The following is a 19,019-nucleotide window of genomic DNA, read 5'->3' as shown; positions in this document are numbered from 1 at the left end:
AGCTTTGCTGTCGTGCAGCTGGGAGTGACCTGCAGGATTTGAGGGCGTTGGAGATGGTGTGATGGGAGGAGTGGAAGGGAGGCTTGGGCCGCCTGTGAAGTTTCTGGGTGGAAAAACAATAAGGCAAAGGAAGGCGAGAAGAAGGAAGAGGCTTTGGTCCTGATGGGATGCCTGTCAGGCTGTGGGAGATGGGACAAAGCATGGAATGCTGCATTTTGTGGCCTGCATCCTTTGGCAGCTGCTGCAATCCTCATCCATGGAGGTCCCTCTGGTGGATGTGACTCAGACCTCACAGCAGCAGAGGTGTTTTTGCTGAATTCCTCACTGCACCAGGCAGAGGGGACACACAGACACGGCTTGTGCAGCTCTGGGAGTTGGTGATATCCTCGTGGGGATGTTTGTGATTCTCCGTGTCCCACATGGCCATGGATGGGGTTATTAGTGCTGAGATTTGCATGAGCACATCCTGGTTCTCCACCCCTTCCACCACCACCTCCTCCCCTCTCCATCCCATGGGCCTGTTCCTCACAGAGGTGAACCAGGAGATGGCTGAGCACTTGCAGCCAGCTGTGAGGAGGGTGTTTGGGATCCCCCAGGGCTGGGGGCAGAGTTCCCTGCGGTGGGGTGCTGTTCCTGCGGGGTGATGACACCACTGTCTGCACAGAGGTGTTTGGGAGGAGCTGTGCCCTTTCCCCCAGGCCATCGGCGTCGGAGCAGCCGGGTGCACACGCCAGATGGCTTCAGCCAAAGTGTTGTAACAGGGTTTTTAATATTCCGCTCTCCCGTGGCCTGTGCTGAAAGCTGTAGGCACATCCCATCTCCCGTCAGCACCTAAGGGAGGATGGATTTTGGGCTGCTTGGCGCTGCAGCTGCTGTCTGAAGGGGAGCTGACTGATCCCAAGGCTGCCTGGCAGGGCAGGGTGTCAGGGGAGGCTCTGTCTGGCCTTGTCACATCTGTGGATGCCAGCGTGGTGCTGGCAGCAGCTCAGCAGCAGCAGGACGGGTGGCCCCACACTGCTCCCTTGACAGATTGGAAGTGACGCTGTGTCTGGGCTGGGAATGGGCATTGAGTGGGAAGGGACATTGTCTGGGAAGGGACATTAACTGGGAAGGGACATTGTCTGGGAAGGGACATTGTCTGGCGAAGCTGTTTGTTGTCACCTCCCCGTCAGAGAGCATGTGGCTGCTCTTTGCTGGTCTCTGAGCCTGGAAATGGGCACTGAGGGCCCCATTTCCTCTCATGTTGGTTTTTGCTGGTCTCTGAGCCTGGAAATGGGCACTGAGGGCCCCATTTCCTCTCATGTTGGTTTTTGCTGGTCTCTGAGCCTCTCATGTTGTTTTTCCTGCAGGCCAGCACTGGAATGGGGTAGAGGAAAGCCATTGGGGCAGAGCCCAGCTGGGAAGTGAAATCCATGGTGCTGGAATGTCCAAGCCAGTGTGGCAGCCCATGAAACAGCTCAGTGAGGTATCAGAGATGTCCATAGGACACAGAGGGTCCTAAACACCCATTCCTGTAGGATCTTGTCCGTCAGAGAACCAGCCTTTATCTCCAGGCTGGCCCTGGGTGCTGGTGTCCCACAAAACCTGCTGTGTGTGATTATCCCATGCTCCCTGCAGGAGATGTTTTGGGGTTGTTTGGTGGGGGGCTCCAGGGGGTACAGAATTGCCCCAAAGCTGTATCAGCTGCCAGGGCCCTGCAGCCCCCCTTCAGGACATGTCTCAGTGCAGGATCTCACGTCTGATCTCCACCAAAGCGTTTCTTCCCTTTGCACTCAGGAGGTCTGAACTCCTCTAAGATTTGGAGATGTGCTCTTATCAGGGTGACAGCCAGACTCTCGCAACAAAAATGTGCAGATAAACGAGAAGAAATTGCATCCCTCTGGTTTCAGTATTGACATGAGTAACCCAGCAGCCTGCAGCCCTTTTGCAGGGTGTGTTAAGAGGAAAATGGGCAGAGTAAGAGAGATTAGCCTGAATCAGGAAATTGCCTTCAAAATTGGATTACTGAAATACAGAGCTTACTGAAAGGCGGGCAAATAGGTCCTAATATTTGCAGAGTTTGGTGACATTTCTGTCCGTGTCTGCACCGCAGGATCCACAGATTAAGTCTGCAGGAGTCCGTTTTGCAGAGCTCTCTGCTCTGCCTTGTTCCAGTGTTTTCTTCTGGTGCGTGGAACGGTTCTGGAGCGGGGGACGGTTCTGGAGCGGTCCTAGAGCGGTCCTAGAGCGGTCCTAGAGCGGTCCTAGAGCGGTTCTAGAGCTGTTCTAGATCGTGGAACGGTTCTAGAGCGGGGAACGGTTCTAGAGCGGTTCTAGATCGCGGAACGGTTCTAGATCGGTTCTAGAGCGGTTCTAGATTGCGGAACGGTTCTAGAGCGGTTCTAGAGCGGTTCTAGATTGCGGAACGGTTCCGGAGCGGTTCTAGAATGGTTCTAGAGCGGGGAACGGTTCCGGAGCCAGGGAACGGTTCTGGAGCCAGGGAACGGTTCCGGAGCCAGGGAACGGTTCCAGAGCCAGGGAACAGTTCCAGAGCCGGGGAATGGTTCCTGCAGCTGCCTGTGCTCTCCTGCTGGAGGCTGCTCTGAGGCAGGCACGAAGCCCTGACCTTGTGATTTTACCTCGCAGCAAAGCTGAAGATCTTTGTCTCGGCGGTGTTTGTGCCTCAGCAGGGCTGACCCACGTCAGCCGCCGCCGCTGCAGCAGAGCCGGGCCCTGGGACACAAATAACCCTGGCATTGCTCAACCCTGCCAGCAGTTCAGCGGGTGCACCTCGCCCGCTCCCTGCACAGCCCGGCTATTTCGGTTTGGAGCCTCTCCTGCCCCGGGTTTATTACAGGTTGCTGGGTTGAGTCAGAGGAGCGAGTTCAGCCCTGCGACAGAGAAACCCTGGGGCAACTGCTGGCACAGCCGGGTGCTGGGCACAGCTGGGTTAGAGCTGGGTTAGAGCTGGGTGCTGGGCACAGCTGGGCACAGCTGGGGCACAGCTGGGGCACAGCTGGGTTAGAGCTGGGTGCTGGGCACAGCTGGGCACAGCTGGGGCACAGCTGGGTTAGAGCTGGGTGCTGGGCACAGACAGATGTGGTCACTAAGGGGATTTGGGCACCTTTCCCAGGGTGTTACCAAGGCAGACAACCCAACCACGGGGGCAGAAGTGGTGAGAGAACTGTGCTCGTGTCTCCCTGCCACAGTCACCAAACCCCTGTCACCCGCAGTTCCATCCCACAGGTATTTCAATCCAAAATCCATAGCCTGGTTCCACACCTGGACTGCCCAAATGGCAGATTTCAAAGGACTTCAGTTTCAAATGGTTGCAGCCCATGGGAGGGAGGTGGTGGTGCAGGAACCACAGTGGTCATGGCTGTGGAGATGCCACATGAGGGGACACGTGTGGATGTGGCCACCAGGGTTTTGGACTCCAAACCCACCAGAAGTGGCTACTTGAGGAATGTGCCCCCATCTGTGTTTTCTTTGAGGGCTTGATTTCCATTTCAGCTGGAGCACAGCCAGAGGGAGTCTGGGTAGGGCTCCAGCAGCACGGCTTCTCCTCAGGCCCACTCATTGAGAATACACTTTGTTATCTCTGTGTATTTGAATTTTTCAGCTGGGCAGGGAGCCCCAGGCTCTGCTCGTGGCTGTTGTTTAGTCTGGAGTGGGCAGTGTTTGACTGTGGAGACACCAGGAATGCTCCAGGCTTTCACACTCCTCTCCTGCCATGCTGGGATGTCCCCATGGGTGGGATTCCTTGGGGCAGAGACCTGGACAGCTTTAAAACCTTAAAACCTTGAGCACTGGGCAGTGGTGACGAGCTGCTGCTGGGGCAGGAGGGAAGGAGATGGACAAATCCATCCCTGGATGGTTTTGTGTAACAACCCTAAGAATCTGCAAGTATAAATCATGAACCTGTGAGATGATTTGTAACACTTGTTAAAAAGATTTTTTTTTTTTTTCACTTCTTTGATTATTTTTGGTCATTCTGTCAAAATATTTTTCAATAGAAGGTTGTATTGATACCTACACCTGCAGCAGCAGTTGCACCAGGTGACCCTGCTCTGCTCCAGGTGCTGCCAGCAGCTTTGAGATATCCCAGTGTTTGTGTCCAGGAGGGTTAATGAGGGAATCTCTCAGAGATTTGGATATTTCCAGATATCCTGCAAGGCTTAAAGTTCTCTTTGACAGCATCAAACCCACCATTGTTGCTGAAATGTGGGCTGAGCTGTGGATAAAAGATGCCCTTTGCACTTGCATGAAGAGCTCGCTCCTGCTGGGCATCTCCAGGGTGGATGGGACACAAAAGAAATAATCTTAATTCCTTGGTTTGGCCAGAAACATCTGGGTTGGGAGTTTTGCACCTACACCAGGGCCATGGGTCCTCTCCCTCTGCAGAGTGGCACTGCAGGATCAGGCCAGACATTGATCATGGAGCCTTGGGAGCTGCTCGTGAGCTGCCAAAATTCACTCTTCTTCTTCCATGGCAACCCAGCAAACATTCCCATCCTGCCCTCCTTATAGGGGTGGGGGTTTGATCACACACAGTACAGCTGATAGGGGAAAACCAGATCATTCTGCTTTCAAAACCTTCCAAGAAATCAGACCAAAAAATCCTTGGGAGAGACAGGAATCGTAAATGAGCCACTTTTATCTCCTAAAAAAATGGGAGAAAGAAGCATTTCCCACCCATTTTACCAGCGAGTTATGTGCTTGAGAGTGTTGTTTGAAAGGAAATGTTGCTACATGGCCATTGAACATATTTTTAATAATAAATTGTGGTGAAGACAGAAGTAGTTAATATCCTTTGAAGGAAATAGGAGCTTTTTGTGGCAAGGAACCATTTATTTTGGATTATATCATAAGAAGTTTTTGACTGCAGTGAAAAGTCTGGAGAGTGGGGAATGGGATTTTCCTTCAGAAGTTGATTTTCAGTTACAGCCCATGTGGGCAGCAAATTCCTCTGTCTTCCCTTTCTTTGTTATTCTCTGTTATTTTCACTGTGAAAAGCTGAAGTTTCCTTTTCAATATTGATATTTAACAGTGCCCTAATTGCTGGGGGTTAACAACATCCATCCCTGGGCTCTGTCAGTGCCGGTGGGAAGAGCTTAACGAGCCCCTTGGAAGTGTGTTTTTGTCCCCTCCCTCAGGAATTGGGTTTAAGATCTTCACAGGGAAGTATTTAATGTGCTTTCATTAAGTCAGGGTTTCTTTTTCCTCTTCCAGTTTTGCTCTCAGGCTTCGTTTGGCTCTCGGGGCTGGTCCAGGCCCTGCAGGAGCAGTCGGGGTCGGTGCTGGGGCAGGTTTGAGTGATGCTGCAGCCAGCTGCTGCCATTAGAACCAGAAAATCAGGGAGTCATCAAGGCTGGAAGAGCTCTCCAAGCTCATGGGATGCAAACCCAGCACTTCCAAGCCCAGCACCGTGTCCCCACATGCCACACCTCGAGCACTTCAGGGGTGGTGATCCCACCACTGCCCTGGGCAGCCTCTTCCAATGCCTGACCACCCTTTTGGGGAAGAAATTCCTCCTAATTTCTAATCTAAACTTCCCCAGGCACAATTTGAGGCTGTTTCCTCTCATCCTGAGGTGGAACCGCTGCCTTGAGCAGTGGACTTGCAGGAAAGGCTTTGCACAGGTGGCACCTCCTTCAGCACCACTCGGTTCAGTATTCACTGTGGGTCACTTTTTTGGCCAAAAGAAAGCAGATTTAAGCTTCTGCTTAATGTCACAAATACCCTGCACGTTTTGCTTATCAAAGCTGGCTTCTGGAGATGTCTCCCAGCATCACTCCAAACCAGGCTGGGTGTTTTTCCCCCTCAATTATTCTTAAAACTTGGCTTTTGTGTCAAGTGCTTGTGGATTTCTCCGTGTGCCAAATTGCAGGGAGAGCTCTCAAATGAGCTTTAGCTCGAAGGCTGAGGGAGCAGCAAGGCTCCAGGGGTTGTTTACACAGAAAATTCACATCTTTTTGGGTGCTGGGGAGCAGATGTACGATCCCATCTGCTGAGCCACCAGCACAGCCTTCTGCAGGAGGAGCCACATTTAGACTTTGTGCTGCGTGTGGTGCTTCACTGGGCCTTTCCTTACTGCAAATCCCAAGGGATTGCAGTAAAAACCCTCTGCTGGGTTTTTGTGCCACCACAAAACCGGTGGTTTGTGCCTCAGGACGGAGCCTTGTGCTGTGATTTTGGTGTCTGAGGCACCTCGTGCCTGCCATGGGTGGCTGCTGTGTTTCAGTCCCTGAGCTGGGGACTCCTTTATTGAATCACCTGCTTTTCTCAGATTTGCAATCTCCCAAAGCTCAGTTTCCCTGTCAGATGGGGCTGGAAGGGCCCCGTGGCTTTGCACTTGCCACAAGCGACACAGACCGGCAGATAAACACACGCCGTGGTTTTGTCCAGGAAACAAAGCTAAAAATAGTAATGATTCACAAAAACACCGTGGAAAATACTGGTTTTTCTGGTGGATGGAACAGGTACCATCCAATTTTGTGTGCTGTTAAACTGCCCCCACATTTGGAGCTCCTGTGCAGATGATTTTAATACGGCATCATCTCCCCAAGCTGTGGCAAACTGGAGGATTTTATTTTGACAGCAAGACACTTGTTTGGATGTTCCTGCTGAACAGAACTGATCTGGAGACTTCCAATTATTCTTTTCCTTAAAAAAATAAAATAAAATAAAAAGCCTTTCAAGTTTGTGTTTGGGGAGAAAGTCAGTCGTGTGTGAGCTGGACTGTTGAGTTCTGGAGCTGGGGATTGGGGTGGAGGGGGATCCTGGTTCCTGCAGCCTGCTGGGGTTCCTCTGCTTCTCATTTCTGCTCTCAGAGCATGCCACACTCAGGATTGCTGATCCTCCCTGCACACCTCGCACAGACATCGGCCACAGAGGCTTGGATAAAGTACTTTGCATGTTGGAACAAAAGGAGCTCAGAAATTTGCCCTGATCTGGTTAAAAGCCATGAAATCGCCTGATTTCAGCCCAGGAATTCATTAAATAACCACAGAGTCAGCACATCAGCACCTTTGGGTGCTGCAAGTGCAAGTCCTGGCCATGGCAATTCCCACTTCCCATCCCTCCTCCTGGTGCCATCATAAAATCCATTATTCAAGCTCCTGTTGTTGCTTTCTTGAAAAGAAAACCCCAAAGAATGTTAAATTCTGCCTGTGCCTTGGCAGCTCGAAGGCACGGACAGATTGTGCTTCAGAAAAATGGCAAAATTTCAAAATATTGTGTTCTGTGAAGAAGAGACAAGGAAAATAAACTCCCCAAAGTGCAGATTTTATTTCCCAGGGAGGAAAGGCTTTTAATGTTTATTTGGGTTTGGTGTTTTGCTCCCTGGTTCTGCTGACACCGCTTGTGAACCACGATAAGGTTGAACCTGTTCTGGGTCCAGTTCAGATCATCTCCAGGAGGTTCATTTTCTCATTTTCTCCCTCTCAGAGCAGGTTCAGGGACAGCACATGAGGTGGTGCAAGCAAATCCACGAAGGATAAAATGAAAAAAAGGGAATAACAGAGGGAATTTGTGCCTGTTTGCTGTTTGATTTTGGTTGTGCCTGTGTGACTGCAGCAAAGTGAAGGGTTGATTCAGTTCAGCCCTAAAAGCAGCAGTTCCTCCATAGCCAATTTGATGGATTTTTGTGTCTTTTCCACGTGCAAAATCATTTTGAAGATGCTTTTCCCGTTCCTGTCTCGTTTCCTTGAGGATGTAGACAGGAGGCAGAGAGGGCTCTGTGATGGCAGCTTGGAAAACACCAGAGGAGCAGGGATTTTGTTTGCCTGCACTGCCAGACCTGCAATTTTGAGATTCCTTTATTTGGATAATGTGCCAGCATGCAGCAGACCTCTCCCTGTTTAACATCCCACAGCTCTGAGGTGCACTTGGCACAGCTTGGGCAGGAAAGGGAATCTGGAGCATCCAGCACAGCAGGGCTTGCTCCTCACTCCTGCAACTGGAAAGATGATAAATGGATAAAACTGAAAAACTGGAAGGAAAAGGGTCAAAGAGCAGCTCTGCTCACTGTAGGAATTCCTGCACTGGTTGTTAGAATCGTTTTTGCTTCCTTACACACCAGCTTTTACTCTTTGGGAAAACTCTGAGCTGTTCTTTGTGCTCTCCATGACCTTTCTGCTTTTATTTTGCTTTTCCTGTGTGAGCTTGGGAGCTCCTGGGAGCAGAGAATTGGGTTGTTTTTTTTCCAATTTTTCTTCCCTATGTACATTCAGAGCTCTGTTGATTTCTAATGCCAGCAGTGAGTGTGCACAGGGGTTTCCAATAAATGCTGTTCCCACGAGGTGTCAGCTGGGTTCTTGCAGCCTGCCCCATCCTGGAATGATTTTGTCAAAAGGAGAGAGCATGATCCCATCTTTTGAAGCAGACAAGGAAATAAAATACTAAAAAACCCACCAAAAAAATCACTAAAAATTAAAAAAAACCAAACAAACCACCCCAAAGCAAAACTCCAAACCCAAACAAAAAAACTTTTAAAACAACCTCAAACAAAACAACAACAACAACAACAAAAAATAAATCCAGAAACTAAAACTCTAAAAAAAATTGCTAATCTGAATTGATTAATTGATTCATAAAGGTCATTTTCCATTCTGGTTTGTCTGCCCTTTGATCCAGCACCCCTCTGGCACTGGGATGCACAGGCATCTATTGATGTGTGAAAAGGGAAAACAAATTCAGACATGTATAGGTGAACTTTGAGAGAGAAGGTTGGGAATAGAGAATAAAACTCCCGCTTAAAATAAAGAATAATTGATATAAAATGTTAGATTAAAAATGCTGAATGCCTAAATTAGATGCTTGTGCCTTTTTTTGGGGTGGGATTTTATTACCCAGCCCAGCAGCCAGATGTTTACCTTGGGGTTTGGTGACATGACTGATGTTTCCAGGCTATTTTTTTTTCTTTTCTCCATGAATTCGAGCCCCCATGCTGAAATGGGGCTGGATCTGTGCAGTCATAAAAAGGTTCTTGTGTTTCTCTGCTCTGCCTGGCTCTCGTGGCTGCTGCTCTGGACCTCCTTTCCAGGAGAGCTGCAGCTGAGCTGCCTCAGATCTTGAGCTGCATCCAGCTCAGAAAAGCTTGGCTGGTCCATGTGAATAGAAACAAATGGCTTTGAAGCCTGCAAACTTGGAATTCTGCTTTATTTTCTGCTGGGTTTGCATAACTTTAATGACCAGGAGACGAAATGTGCCATTAAACAGAATCAGAATCTGCACTTTGAGGTGCAGTTTTAAGGAGATGTTTCATCCTGCCAGGGTTTGAAGTTATGTATCTGGAATGGTTTTAAATCTGAGAAATGTTTGAAGGGGTCCTATGTGGGTAGGAGGAGAAATACCCCTCCCTTTGCATGTTCTCATGGGCTGCCTTTGCCAGAGCTCTTGCCTGTTTTCTGGACCAAGCTGGCAGCCAGAGCTCGCAGGTTTAAATGAAACCTTGCTGAACAAAGGCACTTTATGTTTGAACTCTGTGCCCTGAGTCTGCCCCACCAGCCTGGCCAGGCATTTCTGTTAAATAAGGTCAGCAAACACAGACAAGCTGTGTTTTACAAATTAACCCCAAACAAATCATAACAACAACAAAAAAAAGTGCCTTTCCTCAACTCTGCCTCTTTCTTGTTTCGCAGGCAAGAAGAGAAACCCTGGGCTGAAAATTCCTAAGGAAGCCTTTGAGCAGCCACAGACGAGCTCCACGTAAGTCTGCAAACACTGAGGCAGAAGGAAAAGCAAACCACGAAGCCCAGCTGCCTTCCAGCCTTGCCTGGCGCCTGGAAGTGTCCAAGACCAGCCTGGATGGAGCTTGGAGCACCCTGGGGTAGTGGGAGGTGGGAGGGAGTGGAATGAAATGGTCTTTAATGTTCCCTTCCAATCCAAACCATTCTGGGATAATTTCACAGCCCTTGCATTTTCCAGGGGGTCTGGGCCCATCACCCTCTGCCCATCTGTGTCTCCTGTGCTGCTGAAAGATGCAGGAAAAGATAAAAAACCAGAATGAGCCCCCAGTTTTGACTGGTGTGGCACTTGGGCCGCCAGTTTGAGGAGCAGGCATTTGGTCAAGGCATAAAAACTCGTCCCCTTCCCATCTGCTCAGCCCTGCAGAAGGAATCCCTCTGTTTTTAAGGCACTTTGTGCAGCTTCAGCCTGCTTGGCTTTCTTTGCTTGGGTGAGGATTGAGGTGAGGATTGAGTGTTTTTAGCCTGCTAACCTGTGCAGTGTGACTGAGGTGATGATTTACAGCAGGTTTAGATGTTCCTGCCCCTTTAGTCCATTTTTCATACAGCCTGGCAGAGATTTGGTGCTTGGCACCTGCCTTGATTTCACAGTGAGTCCCTCTGGGTTCCTGCAGGGGCGAGCTGGGTGTGAGAAATCCAATTCCTGAGCCCTTTTTGGGGTGACTTTGTGGATCTGTTGATCCTGCAAAGCCAGGAGGCTGCTCAGGGCTGCAGGAGCCTCAAGGTGTGAGGGGGTGACTTGGGGGTTGGATTTACTCACTGAGGGAAAATTGATCTTTGTAGGGAATATTTCAAATCTTTTCCCTTTTCTTTCAGGCCACCCAGAGATCTGGACTCCAAAGCCTGCATCTCTATTGGTGAGGAGGTAAGACTGAGAGCAGGTGATCATCCTGGGCTGGCTGCTGGTGGGATTGCTTCCCTTCAGCACCCCCAAAAAAAGACAGATACTGAAATACCAGCTGTTACAATAACCCAGCTCATTTCACCTGAAAGAGAAAGCAGTTGCTGGGTGAATAAAAGCTGAGAAGATCCATCCTGGGAGCTGGTGAGCTCTGGGGGCTGGTGAGCCACGTCCAGCCATAAATATCCCAGTGGCACCTGGTGTTTGTGCTCCTGCAGCCAGGGCTGTGTGGGTGGCAGCCCAGCGTGGCCAGCTGGAGCTGCAGCTTGGCACTGCCCTGCTGGACGTGCCCCCTTTGCCTCCCAGGACACGTGGGCTCCCTTCATATTTTCCACCATGGAAATTCCTTCCTCGCTGCCCTAAGGTGCAGCTAATCCCCTGGAAATAACCATTATAAAGCAAGTGGGTTGCTGGCAGAGTTGTTTCACTCTCCTCTGCAGTTCCTTTGCTGATTTGAAGCCTTCACCCAAAATGTTTCTCTTTGCTAATATTGAAGGTCATCTCCTCAGGAGTTGAACTCAAGGTAGATGTTCCTGCCCTGGAAACAAATCCTTCCTGCAGCATGGAGACCAGTCCACCTGGATGGAATAAAAAATATCAGGGGAATAAAAAAAAAACAAACCCCAGGACAGTTATTTTGATGGGAGAAAAAGGCAGAGCAGAATTCCAAAAAAGCAATTTAAAGCTGGACAATAAATTTATGAGGTGCAAAAGACAGGCCTTGGTGTTGGTGAGGTGATTTGTGCAGTGAAATGCTAATCCAAGAGTGGTTTAAAATGCCTGATTTTGGAGGCTTTCCTTTCATTTTGCATTTTGTATTTCCCCTGGCTTGGAGCAGGGAAACGGTGTGAGACGCAGAATGGTGCAGCAGGGAGGCAGAGGAATGCCTGCTCCATGAAAATCACCCATCCCCTGCAGTCCCAGGGGTGAGGGAAGGCTCCAGAAGGGCTCCATGCAGGGCTGGACGCTGCAAAGGGAGTTTTCAGCCCTGGAGTTTTCCAGGCACGGATCTGTGGCTGCCTCAGGGACTGGCACGCCTTGGCTTGCATTTCCCAGGGACCTGTGACCTGTTGATCCAGGTTCCTTTGGGATGGGCACCAGAATTCCCACACTCCCCCTGACCCCAGGGGAAAGCCACTCACCCTGCTCTCCCTCTAAACTCTGCTTAAACTCTAAAACAACTCCAAGCGCGTTTCTGGAGAGGCTCCTGGTGAACAGCAGGAGTCAGAGATGCCTAAATCTCTGCTGTGGCTCCAAAATGTGTACTCAGGGCTCCTTGTGCACATTCCCAGAGTGTCTCCCTGCTCTCTGTGGCATCCCCAGCTGGCTCATTGCAGGCTGCAGGGTTTTTCTGCTGTGCTGGCAGAAAGCTGTGTGGGATTATTCCCTGGGAATCAGCTCATCCTCATCCACTGCAGGGGGACTGACTGCTGGGCTTGTGCTTGCAGCAAACAGAGTGGCTGGGTTTAGTGGCAGAGGCAGATTTGAAACATCAAATTATTATTATTACTATTATTATTATTATTATTATTATTATTATTATTATTATTATTATTATTATTATTATTATTATTATTATTATTATTATTATTATTATTATTATTATTATTATTATTATTATTATTATTATTATTATTGGCTGCACGATATCTTTGCAGAAAGGAGAAGGGCAGGGCTGCAGGGTCCATACAAATTGATCCCTTGTGTAAAGGTAGGAGAAAACGATGATGGACAAAGGAAATCCTCCCTGATTTGAAAATAGGGCACCTTCAGCTGTGAATTCAGTATTTGGCCAATCTGCAGGTCTGGAGAAATAAGCTTTAAAACACCTGGATTGTTTGAGGGAAGAAGAGGATGGAAGGAAAATAAAATGAAGTGAGATTTGAGGTGATTTCCCGGGGAGGAGCTGCTGTGGTGTTTCCTATTCCAGCCCTCAGAGGATGGAGAACAATGAAAAATGAAAGTGCTGAAGGTGGCTGGGAGGGACGAGACGAGCATGGAGTGTCAGGACAAGGGGAAATAGATGCAAAAGGAAAAAGAGCAGGGCTAGATTGATATTAGGAGGAAATTCCTCTCTGTGAGGGTGAGAGACCCTGGCACAGGGTGCCCAGAGCAGCTGGGGCTGTCCCTGGATCCCTGGAGTGTCCAAGGCCAGGCTGGACAGGGCTGGGAGCTCCTGGGACAGGGGAAGGTGTCCCTGCCATGGCAGGAGGGTGACATGAGATGACCTTTAGGGTTCCTCCCACACAAACCTTTCCAGGATTCCTGCTCAGAGGACTCTGTGGTGCTGTGATCCATGATTCCATGGTGCTGGGGTGTGGGTGGGCAGAGCAGCCCACGGGAGGAAGCTCAGGACACTCCTGGACACAGCCTGGGCAGCGAGGATGGACCCCATGGCCCCAGCGTGCTCCCTCCCACCCCTCCCCACGCTGGGACCGGGATTTTGGGACTCAGGCCCACAAAACACATCCCCTCAGAGCTCTGTGGGGCGGCTGCTGCTCCCTGCAGCCCCCTGGGGCACAGAACAAACACCCAGCAGCCACCCTTGGCTTTTGTCCCCAGAACTTTGAGGTGAAGGCCGATGACCTGGAGCCCATCTCCGAGCTGGGACGAGGTGCGTACGGGGTGGTGGAGAAGATGCGGCACATGCCCAGCGGGCAGATCATGGCAGTGAAGGTAGAGTGAGCCTCGGGGGGTCTGTCCTTTGCGGGGTGCTGGGCACACTTGGAATCACCCTTGTTCCTTTCCTGAGATTTGCTGCTTTCCTCATGAAATCCTCTTCCCACGCAGGGCCCGAGGGAGATTGGGGTTATTTAACCGTGGAAAGGGGTGTTTTAAAAGTGGGATGCTCCAGTGTTGTGGTGCATCCATCACACTGCTCACCTCTATCCACACTATTCCTGTTTGCCCAGGATTCAATCTCCCATCATTTTTTAAACACACACATACATAGAAATTCACAGATTGCTTTCTGCTGTAGCCCATCAGATTCACTTCATAATTATAAAGAAGAATAAATCTAATTGCACAAGAGACTCTTTTTCATCTGGGACTTTTTCAGTCTCCTTGGAACAGGGAGTTTTTGTTGGGATTTTCACGTTTTGCCTGCTGCAGTGGGATCTTGACTCATGGCAGGCTTGTAGATATTATCACGAAAAGTTTTCATAACAACAGCTTAGGCTCATAAATTTGGAGATCAGGGAAATGGTCATGGGAAAAATTGTAGTTTGGGAAGGACCAGTTTTTGCCTGAATTTTAGGCTGAATTTTAGCTTCCTTTCAGAGTAAGAGAAGCTCTGGAAGCTCTGAGCAAACTCTTTGCTCATCAGTTGTGAGGAGGATTTTGCTGTGGGTGCTGGCTGGTCCCAGGTCCTCTGTGCTCTGCATTTGGTCTTTTTCTTTGCTTTGGTGTTCACCAAAGTGCCAAAGGCCTCTCTGGGGGCGATGGGGGATCTCAGCTGGGCACAGCAGGAGCATTCAGGCTCTCTGTGATGCTGAGCAGTTTAATTCTGTAGCTGGCCTCGAGTGGCCTGGAGGATGTGTGTGACCTGTGTGTGCCCTGCTGTGGTGTTAGCCAGCCCAGGGTTCACCTCAAGGACGTCTCTTCCTGGGAACTGCCCCATTTCCAAAGCCATGGGAGCCCAGTGGAGGGGGCTGGAGCTCTCCTCATGCCCAAAACCTGCTGATGTAACACATGTCCACTGGACTCCCAAAGTCCCAGCTTTCCACCAGCCTGGAATTCGATTTCCTGCTCCCCTCTCCTCTCCCAAGCCACTTCTTTCTTTTGGCTCTTGCATAAGGAGTGGTGTTGGTGTCAAGAGCCAAACCAGCAGTGCTGGGAGGACCCCTGGGTGCTGCTGCCGTGGGTGCTGGGCTGGAGACGTGCCTGTGACACAGGAGGTGACAGAGGGGTGCTGGAGGGGTCTGGGTGAGGTGGCAGGGCCCTGGGGCAGCCAGCCCTGACACGCTGTGCCTTCCAGCGGATCCGAGCCACGGTGAACAGCCAGGAGCAGAAGAGGTTGTTGATGGATCTGGATATCTCCATGAGGACGGTGGATTGTCCCTTCACCGTCACCTTTTACGGGGCGCTTTTCCGAGAGGTGAGGCTTCTTGGGACCAAATTCCCACTCCTGCACTTCCTCCAAGTGCCAGGGGTTTAATCTGCACCTGGACACGGAGATTGGCTGGGTGCTGGCCTAAGGATGTGTCACTTGCTGTGGCTGTGAGTGTGGGACGGCCACCAGCCCACAGCCTGGTCCTGTGGTGGTACAGCTGCCTGCCTTGGTTCCCTCCACGTGGGGGAAGAGTGGGGAAAGCTCAGGATTTATTGGAGAGCTTTAAGCACAGCTCTGCAGAGCTGAACTTCTCCTGGCTGGGCATCGGGAGCCTCAGCTCCTGATTTCTGGATTTCTCCTAAATCACTGTGGCTCTGCTTTGGGAAGAGGAGGCCCTAAATGGTAGGGAATGTGATCGGCACTGAATTCCAGGGCAGGGAAAGGAGAGGCCAGGACAACTCTGCTGAATGGGTTTTAAAAAACAGGGAGGGGCCAGGGAGGGGAAGGGGAAGGGAAAAAAGAAGAGATGCTTTGTTCCAATATGTGGCTGCTTGCTTTACTCTCCAGGGAGACGTGTGGATTTGCATGGAGCTGATGGATACCTCACTGGACAAATTCTACAAACATGTCATTGACAAAGGCCTGACGATTCCCGAGGACATCCTGGGGAAAATCGCAGTCTCTGTGAGTAGCAGCAGGGTGGGGAGGGGAGGCAAAGGGGTTTCTCTTCTAAGCCAGGTCCTTCCTGAGCCAAGCTCCTGCTGTATGTGCAGGAGGAGGCTGGTCCACGTGCCAGCCCATGGGGCCCTTCCCACAGCTGGCCTCATGTCTGCTCTGAAGTGATGTTATTTATAAGCCATAAATATTGATATTTATAAGCCATGAATGTGCCCATCCATACACATGATGGAGAGATGGCCCAGTGTGAGATGTGGGGAGGCTCCTGCAGCTCCTTTCCCTTCTCACCGGGGTCCTGGAGCCCCCAGGAAGGCCCCTGGGTACCCACCAACACCTTGGGATGCTGACAGGGTGCAGCACTCATGGGGGATGTGGTTTTCCTGCCCTCCAGGCAGCTCTGGGGGTGAAGCCAGGTATCATTTCCTCCTCCTGGGTGCTGCCAGCTGTGACTGACTCCGGATTTGTCGTTTCAGATTGTAAAAGCACTAGAACATCTCCACAGTAAGCTCTCCGTGATCCACCGAGGTGAGTGCCAGGCAAGGGCTCTCAGCCTGGCAAGGGCTCCCAGAATACCTGAGATAAAGTGAGCCTTTGACAGCAGAAATTCTCCCCAGCACCTCATGACTTGTGGCAAAACCCAGGCAGAGGAGATGGCTGCAGTTTGCTCATTGAAATCTGCCTGCTGCTCCCAGTGTTTCCCTGAAGTGGGGGAGGAAGGGCTGTTTCCCTGGGGCTGCTTTCCCCTAAACCCAGCCTGAAACTGAGCCAGGCCTTTCCCCTGACCTTGGAAAGCTTTTGGAGCAGGCTTTGCCAGGTGTTTCCCCCTGCTCCACGGCTCTGTGCTGATGTGCAGTGAGAGGGATCTCGCTGCCATCCTCATCCTCCTGCACTGCTCCAGCCATCCTCACCCCCTCCATGAGCCCCCCTGAGCACAGCACAGCCTCAAATGAAATCATAAATTCCCCTCCTTAAACCCTTCTGACTTTTTCCCCTCTGGAGCATCTCAAAGCTGCTGTGAACAAACTCAGAAACAAATCTGCAGTTGCTGCTTGACACCTTTATTTTTTAAAGGGTCATTTTCAATTTGTCATGAGGAGGAAAGAGCCCTCCCTGGAGTGTGTGAGCAGCAGAGTTCAGCTGGAACAGGCAGTGGCACTGGCTGTATTCTTCTGTGGCTGGGGGTTGAGTTTCTGCCTCCTGTATCACTGAAAGGAGGTGGAAAGCCCTTCTGGGCTGCTGGGTTTCTGTGTGCACTTGTTTGATTTCCACTGAAAATGGTCTTATTTCAGTGCAGCAACAGATGGGTGAGGATTCTGGATACCTGAGGTTTTTGATTGCAGAATGCTGATTAGAGAGCAGATGTTAACGAGCTGTAAACCCACAGTTCTAATAAGCAGGACTCAACCACAGCTTCTGGCATCCTTCAAAGGGTGTTTCAGCTCTTCTGTTTAATTCTTTATCACGTGGAGACAGAGGATCTTCAGGACCTGTTATTTCTGGGTGACAGCAGGGAAAGGATTGCTCCCTTTGGAGCATCCCAGAGAGAGCAGGGTCACCTGTGCTGAAATTCCACCTGGGATCAGCCTCACAGAGCAACTGCCTGCTCTGCAGGAGAACACCTCCATGCTCTCCTGGGTGTCACTACCTGGCATCTCTGGGTGCCTTCATTTCCTTTTCTGCTGGGGATTGTCTCTGCCCTCACGAGCCTGAAGAGCACACCAGGGATTTGTAAAGCCACGATGGGAAGGGATAAATCTGGCAGCAATGGGTAGATGAGACTCTGGCCTGATTTCCATGGGGTGTGGAGCTCCCACTCTCCTGCTGCTGCTCACGCTGCAGTCAGGCTTTGTATCCTTAAAATCAGAGGTCGTTTCTGAACCTCTGATCCTCGTCTCAGTTTGCTGCTCCCTCCTTCCCCTGCAGCCCCACATCCTTTCCCCATGGGTTTTTCCTTGTGCTGGCATGATTCCAGACCCACGGGGCCCTGCCAGAGCTCCAGCCCTTTGCAGACACCCCACGGAATGGCCCACAGCCCTGCGGAGCTGCTCGCTCCTGGTGTCCCTGAGCATTCCCTGAGCATTCCCTGGGATGTGCAGAGTCACCTCCTGCTCCCCCAGCTGGGAGAGGGGACTGTGTGAGTGAAGGGACAGCAGCAGGACACATGACAGGCCCATGATGCTGTCACCTGAACACGCCACAGCCGCGGCCAGCGGGTTTTTGGCACGCCCGGAGCGCCGGGCTCTGCTGGGCTCCTTGGCTGCCCTCTGCTGATAGAACCCTCTGAGGCTGCTTGTGGCTTGGCCCAGCCACCCCCTCGTGACAGTGACTGTGCTCTGTGTTCCTTCTTGCAGATGTAAAGCCCTCTAACGTGTTGATCAATACGCAGGGGCAGGTGAAAATGTGCGATTTTGGGATTAGCGGTTACCTCGTTGACTCTGTTGCTAAAACCATGGATGCAGGATGCAAACCCTACATGGCTGTAAGTTGAGAAGCTGCCTGGGGAGCAGCCAAAGGAACATGAGGCCGGGGGGAAGGATCAGCCTCCGGCATCTATCCCAGGGATTCGCTTGGGAAGACGTAGCCCTGAGGTTAAGGGACACAATCCCTTTGGGAGGGGAGATGGATCTCATGGCTCAGATCTCATCTCCTGGGCACGGCTTCCTCTGCCTTCTCACCTGCCTGTGACCTTGGGAAGGCTCTGGAATTGCTCCCTCTTCCCTGTTTGCTGTTTGTCCCCATTTGTGGGGACAGCAGTACTTAGCAGGGGGAGGAAAAGTAGTCTCCAGGGACTGGGTCCCTCGGGCTGCTGCTGGGAGCTGCTGTGCAGGATTCACCCTTTGTGGAGCACTTGGACAGGGTAAAAACAGTCCTGGAGAGTTTGTCAGCCCCTCTGTGCCAGCTCCACCACTGCAGGTGCCACCTGTTCCTGGTGACACGTTTCACTGCCTGCCCTTGATGCCTGGAGAGGCTCCCTGGAGCAGAGGCTGGACAGAGTTCAAGGAGTAAAGTGATTTAAATAAAGGGATTTATTTAAAGCCCTTCCAAGGATGCACCTTGGGCACTGCAAGGGCCTGGCTGAGGCTCCACCCAGGATGGATGACAGATCACACCTTTTCACACCTTTATAAGCCTTGGTCCATTTCCACATTGGGGTTAATTGTGCAATTACAGCTCCAGTTAATGAAGTCCCGTCCTCCCAGATTGCTCCCCTCAATCCACTGTTGTTTTTGGGCCCAAAGCTGCAGCGGTGTCCTTGGTTCTGGGCTGGAAAAGGATTGTTGTGTGTGCTGAGCTGTGAGGAGACCCTGCTGACACTTTCTATGAAATTCAGAGTTATGCCCCAATGCAGAACCTGGGAAATATGAGAGCCAAAACTGAAAGCATCACCTGTAGTGGTGAGGATGGGGAACCAGCTGGGCCCAGCACAGCCAGGAGGGCGAGGTTTGGGCTAAAGGGTGCTGGGGCTGCCACCCTGAGAGACCCAGCCTGGGTGTGGGCAGGGCACTGGGGCTGTCCCTGCTCCTCAGCCACCCTTGTCTCTGTTCACAGCCTGAGAGAATTAACCCGGAGCTGAACCAGAAGGGATACAGCGTCAAATCCGACATCTGGAGCCTGGGGATCACCATGGTACGGTCAGGAGGGCTCCGTGGGGCCCAGG

General features: G+C 51.1%; 1 protein-coding gene across 1 annotated transcript in view; it reads left to right on the top strand.

Moving 5' to 3' along the window:
- The first annotated feature begins 1,446 nt into the window (after positions 1 to 1,446).
- The window catches only part of MAP2K6 (mitogen-activated protein kinase kinase 6), a 35,818-nt gene continuing 18,245 nt past the window's right edge, over positions 1,447 to 19,019 (top strand). The window contains exons 1-9 of the mRNA XM_033518633.1: positions 1,447 to 1,465; positions 9,624 to 9,690; positions 10,545 to 10,593; positions 13,192 to 13,243; positions 14,609 to 14,728; positions 15,251 to 15,367; positions 15,835 to 15,886; positions 17,713 to 17,840; positions 18,911 to 18,988. Of these exons, the coding sequence (XP_033374524.1) occupies positions 13,211 to 13,243; positions 14,609 to 14,728; positions 15,251 to 15,367; positions 15,835 to 15,886; positions 17,713 to 17,840; positions 18,911 to 18,988 (528 nt within the window). The 5' untranslated portion in view covers positions 1,447 to 1,465; positions 9,624 to 9,690; positions 10,545 to 10,593; positions 13,192 to 13,210. The remainder of the gene's footprint in view (positions 1,466 to 9,623; positions 9,691 to 10,544; positions 10,594 to 13,191; positions 13,244 to 14,608; positions 14,729 to 15,250; positions 15,368 to 15,834; positions 15,887 to 17,712; positions 17,841 to 18,910; positions 18,989 to 19,019) is intronic.

This window comes from Parus major, chromosome 18 (genome assembly GCF_001522545.3).
Source record: "Parus major isolate Abel chromosome 18, Parus_major1.1, whole genome shotgun sequence".
Lineage (NCBI taxonomy): Eukaryota > Metazoa > Chordata > Aves > Passeriformes > Paridae > Parus > Parus major.
Note: the sequence above shows the minus strand (reverse complement) of the source record. Positions and strands in the feature narration are given on the sequence as shown.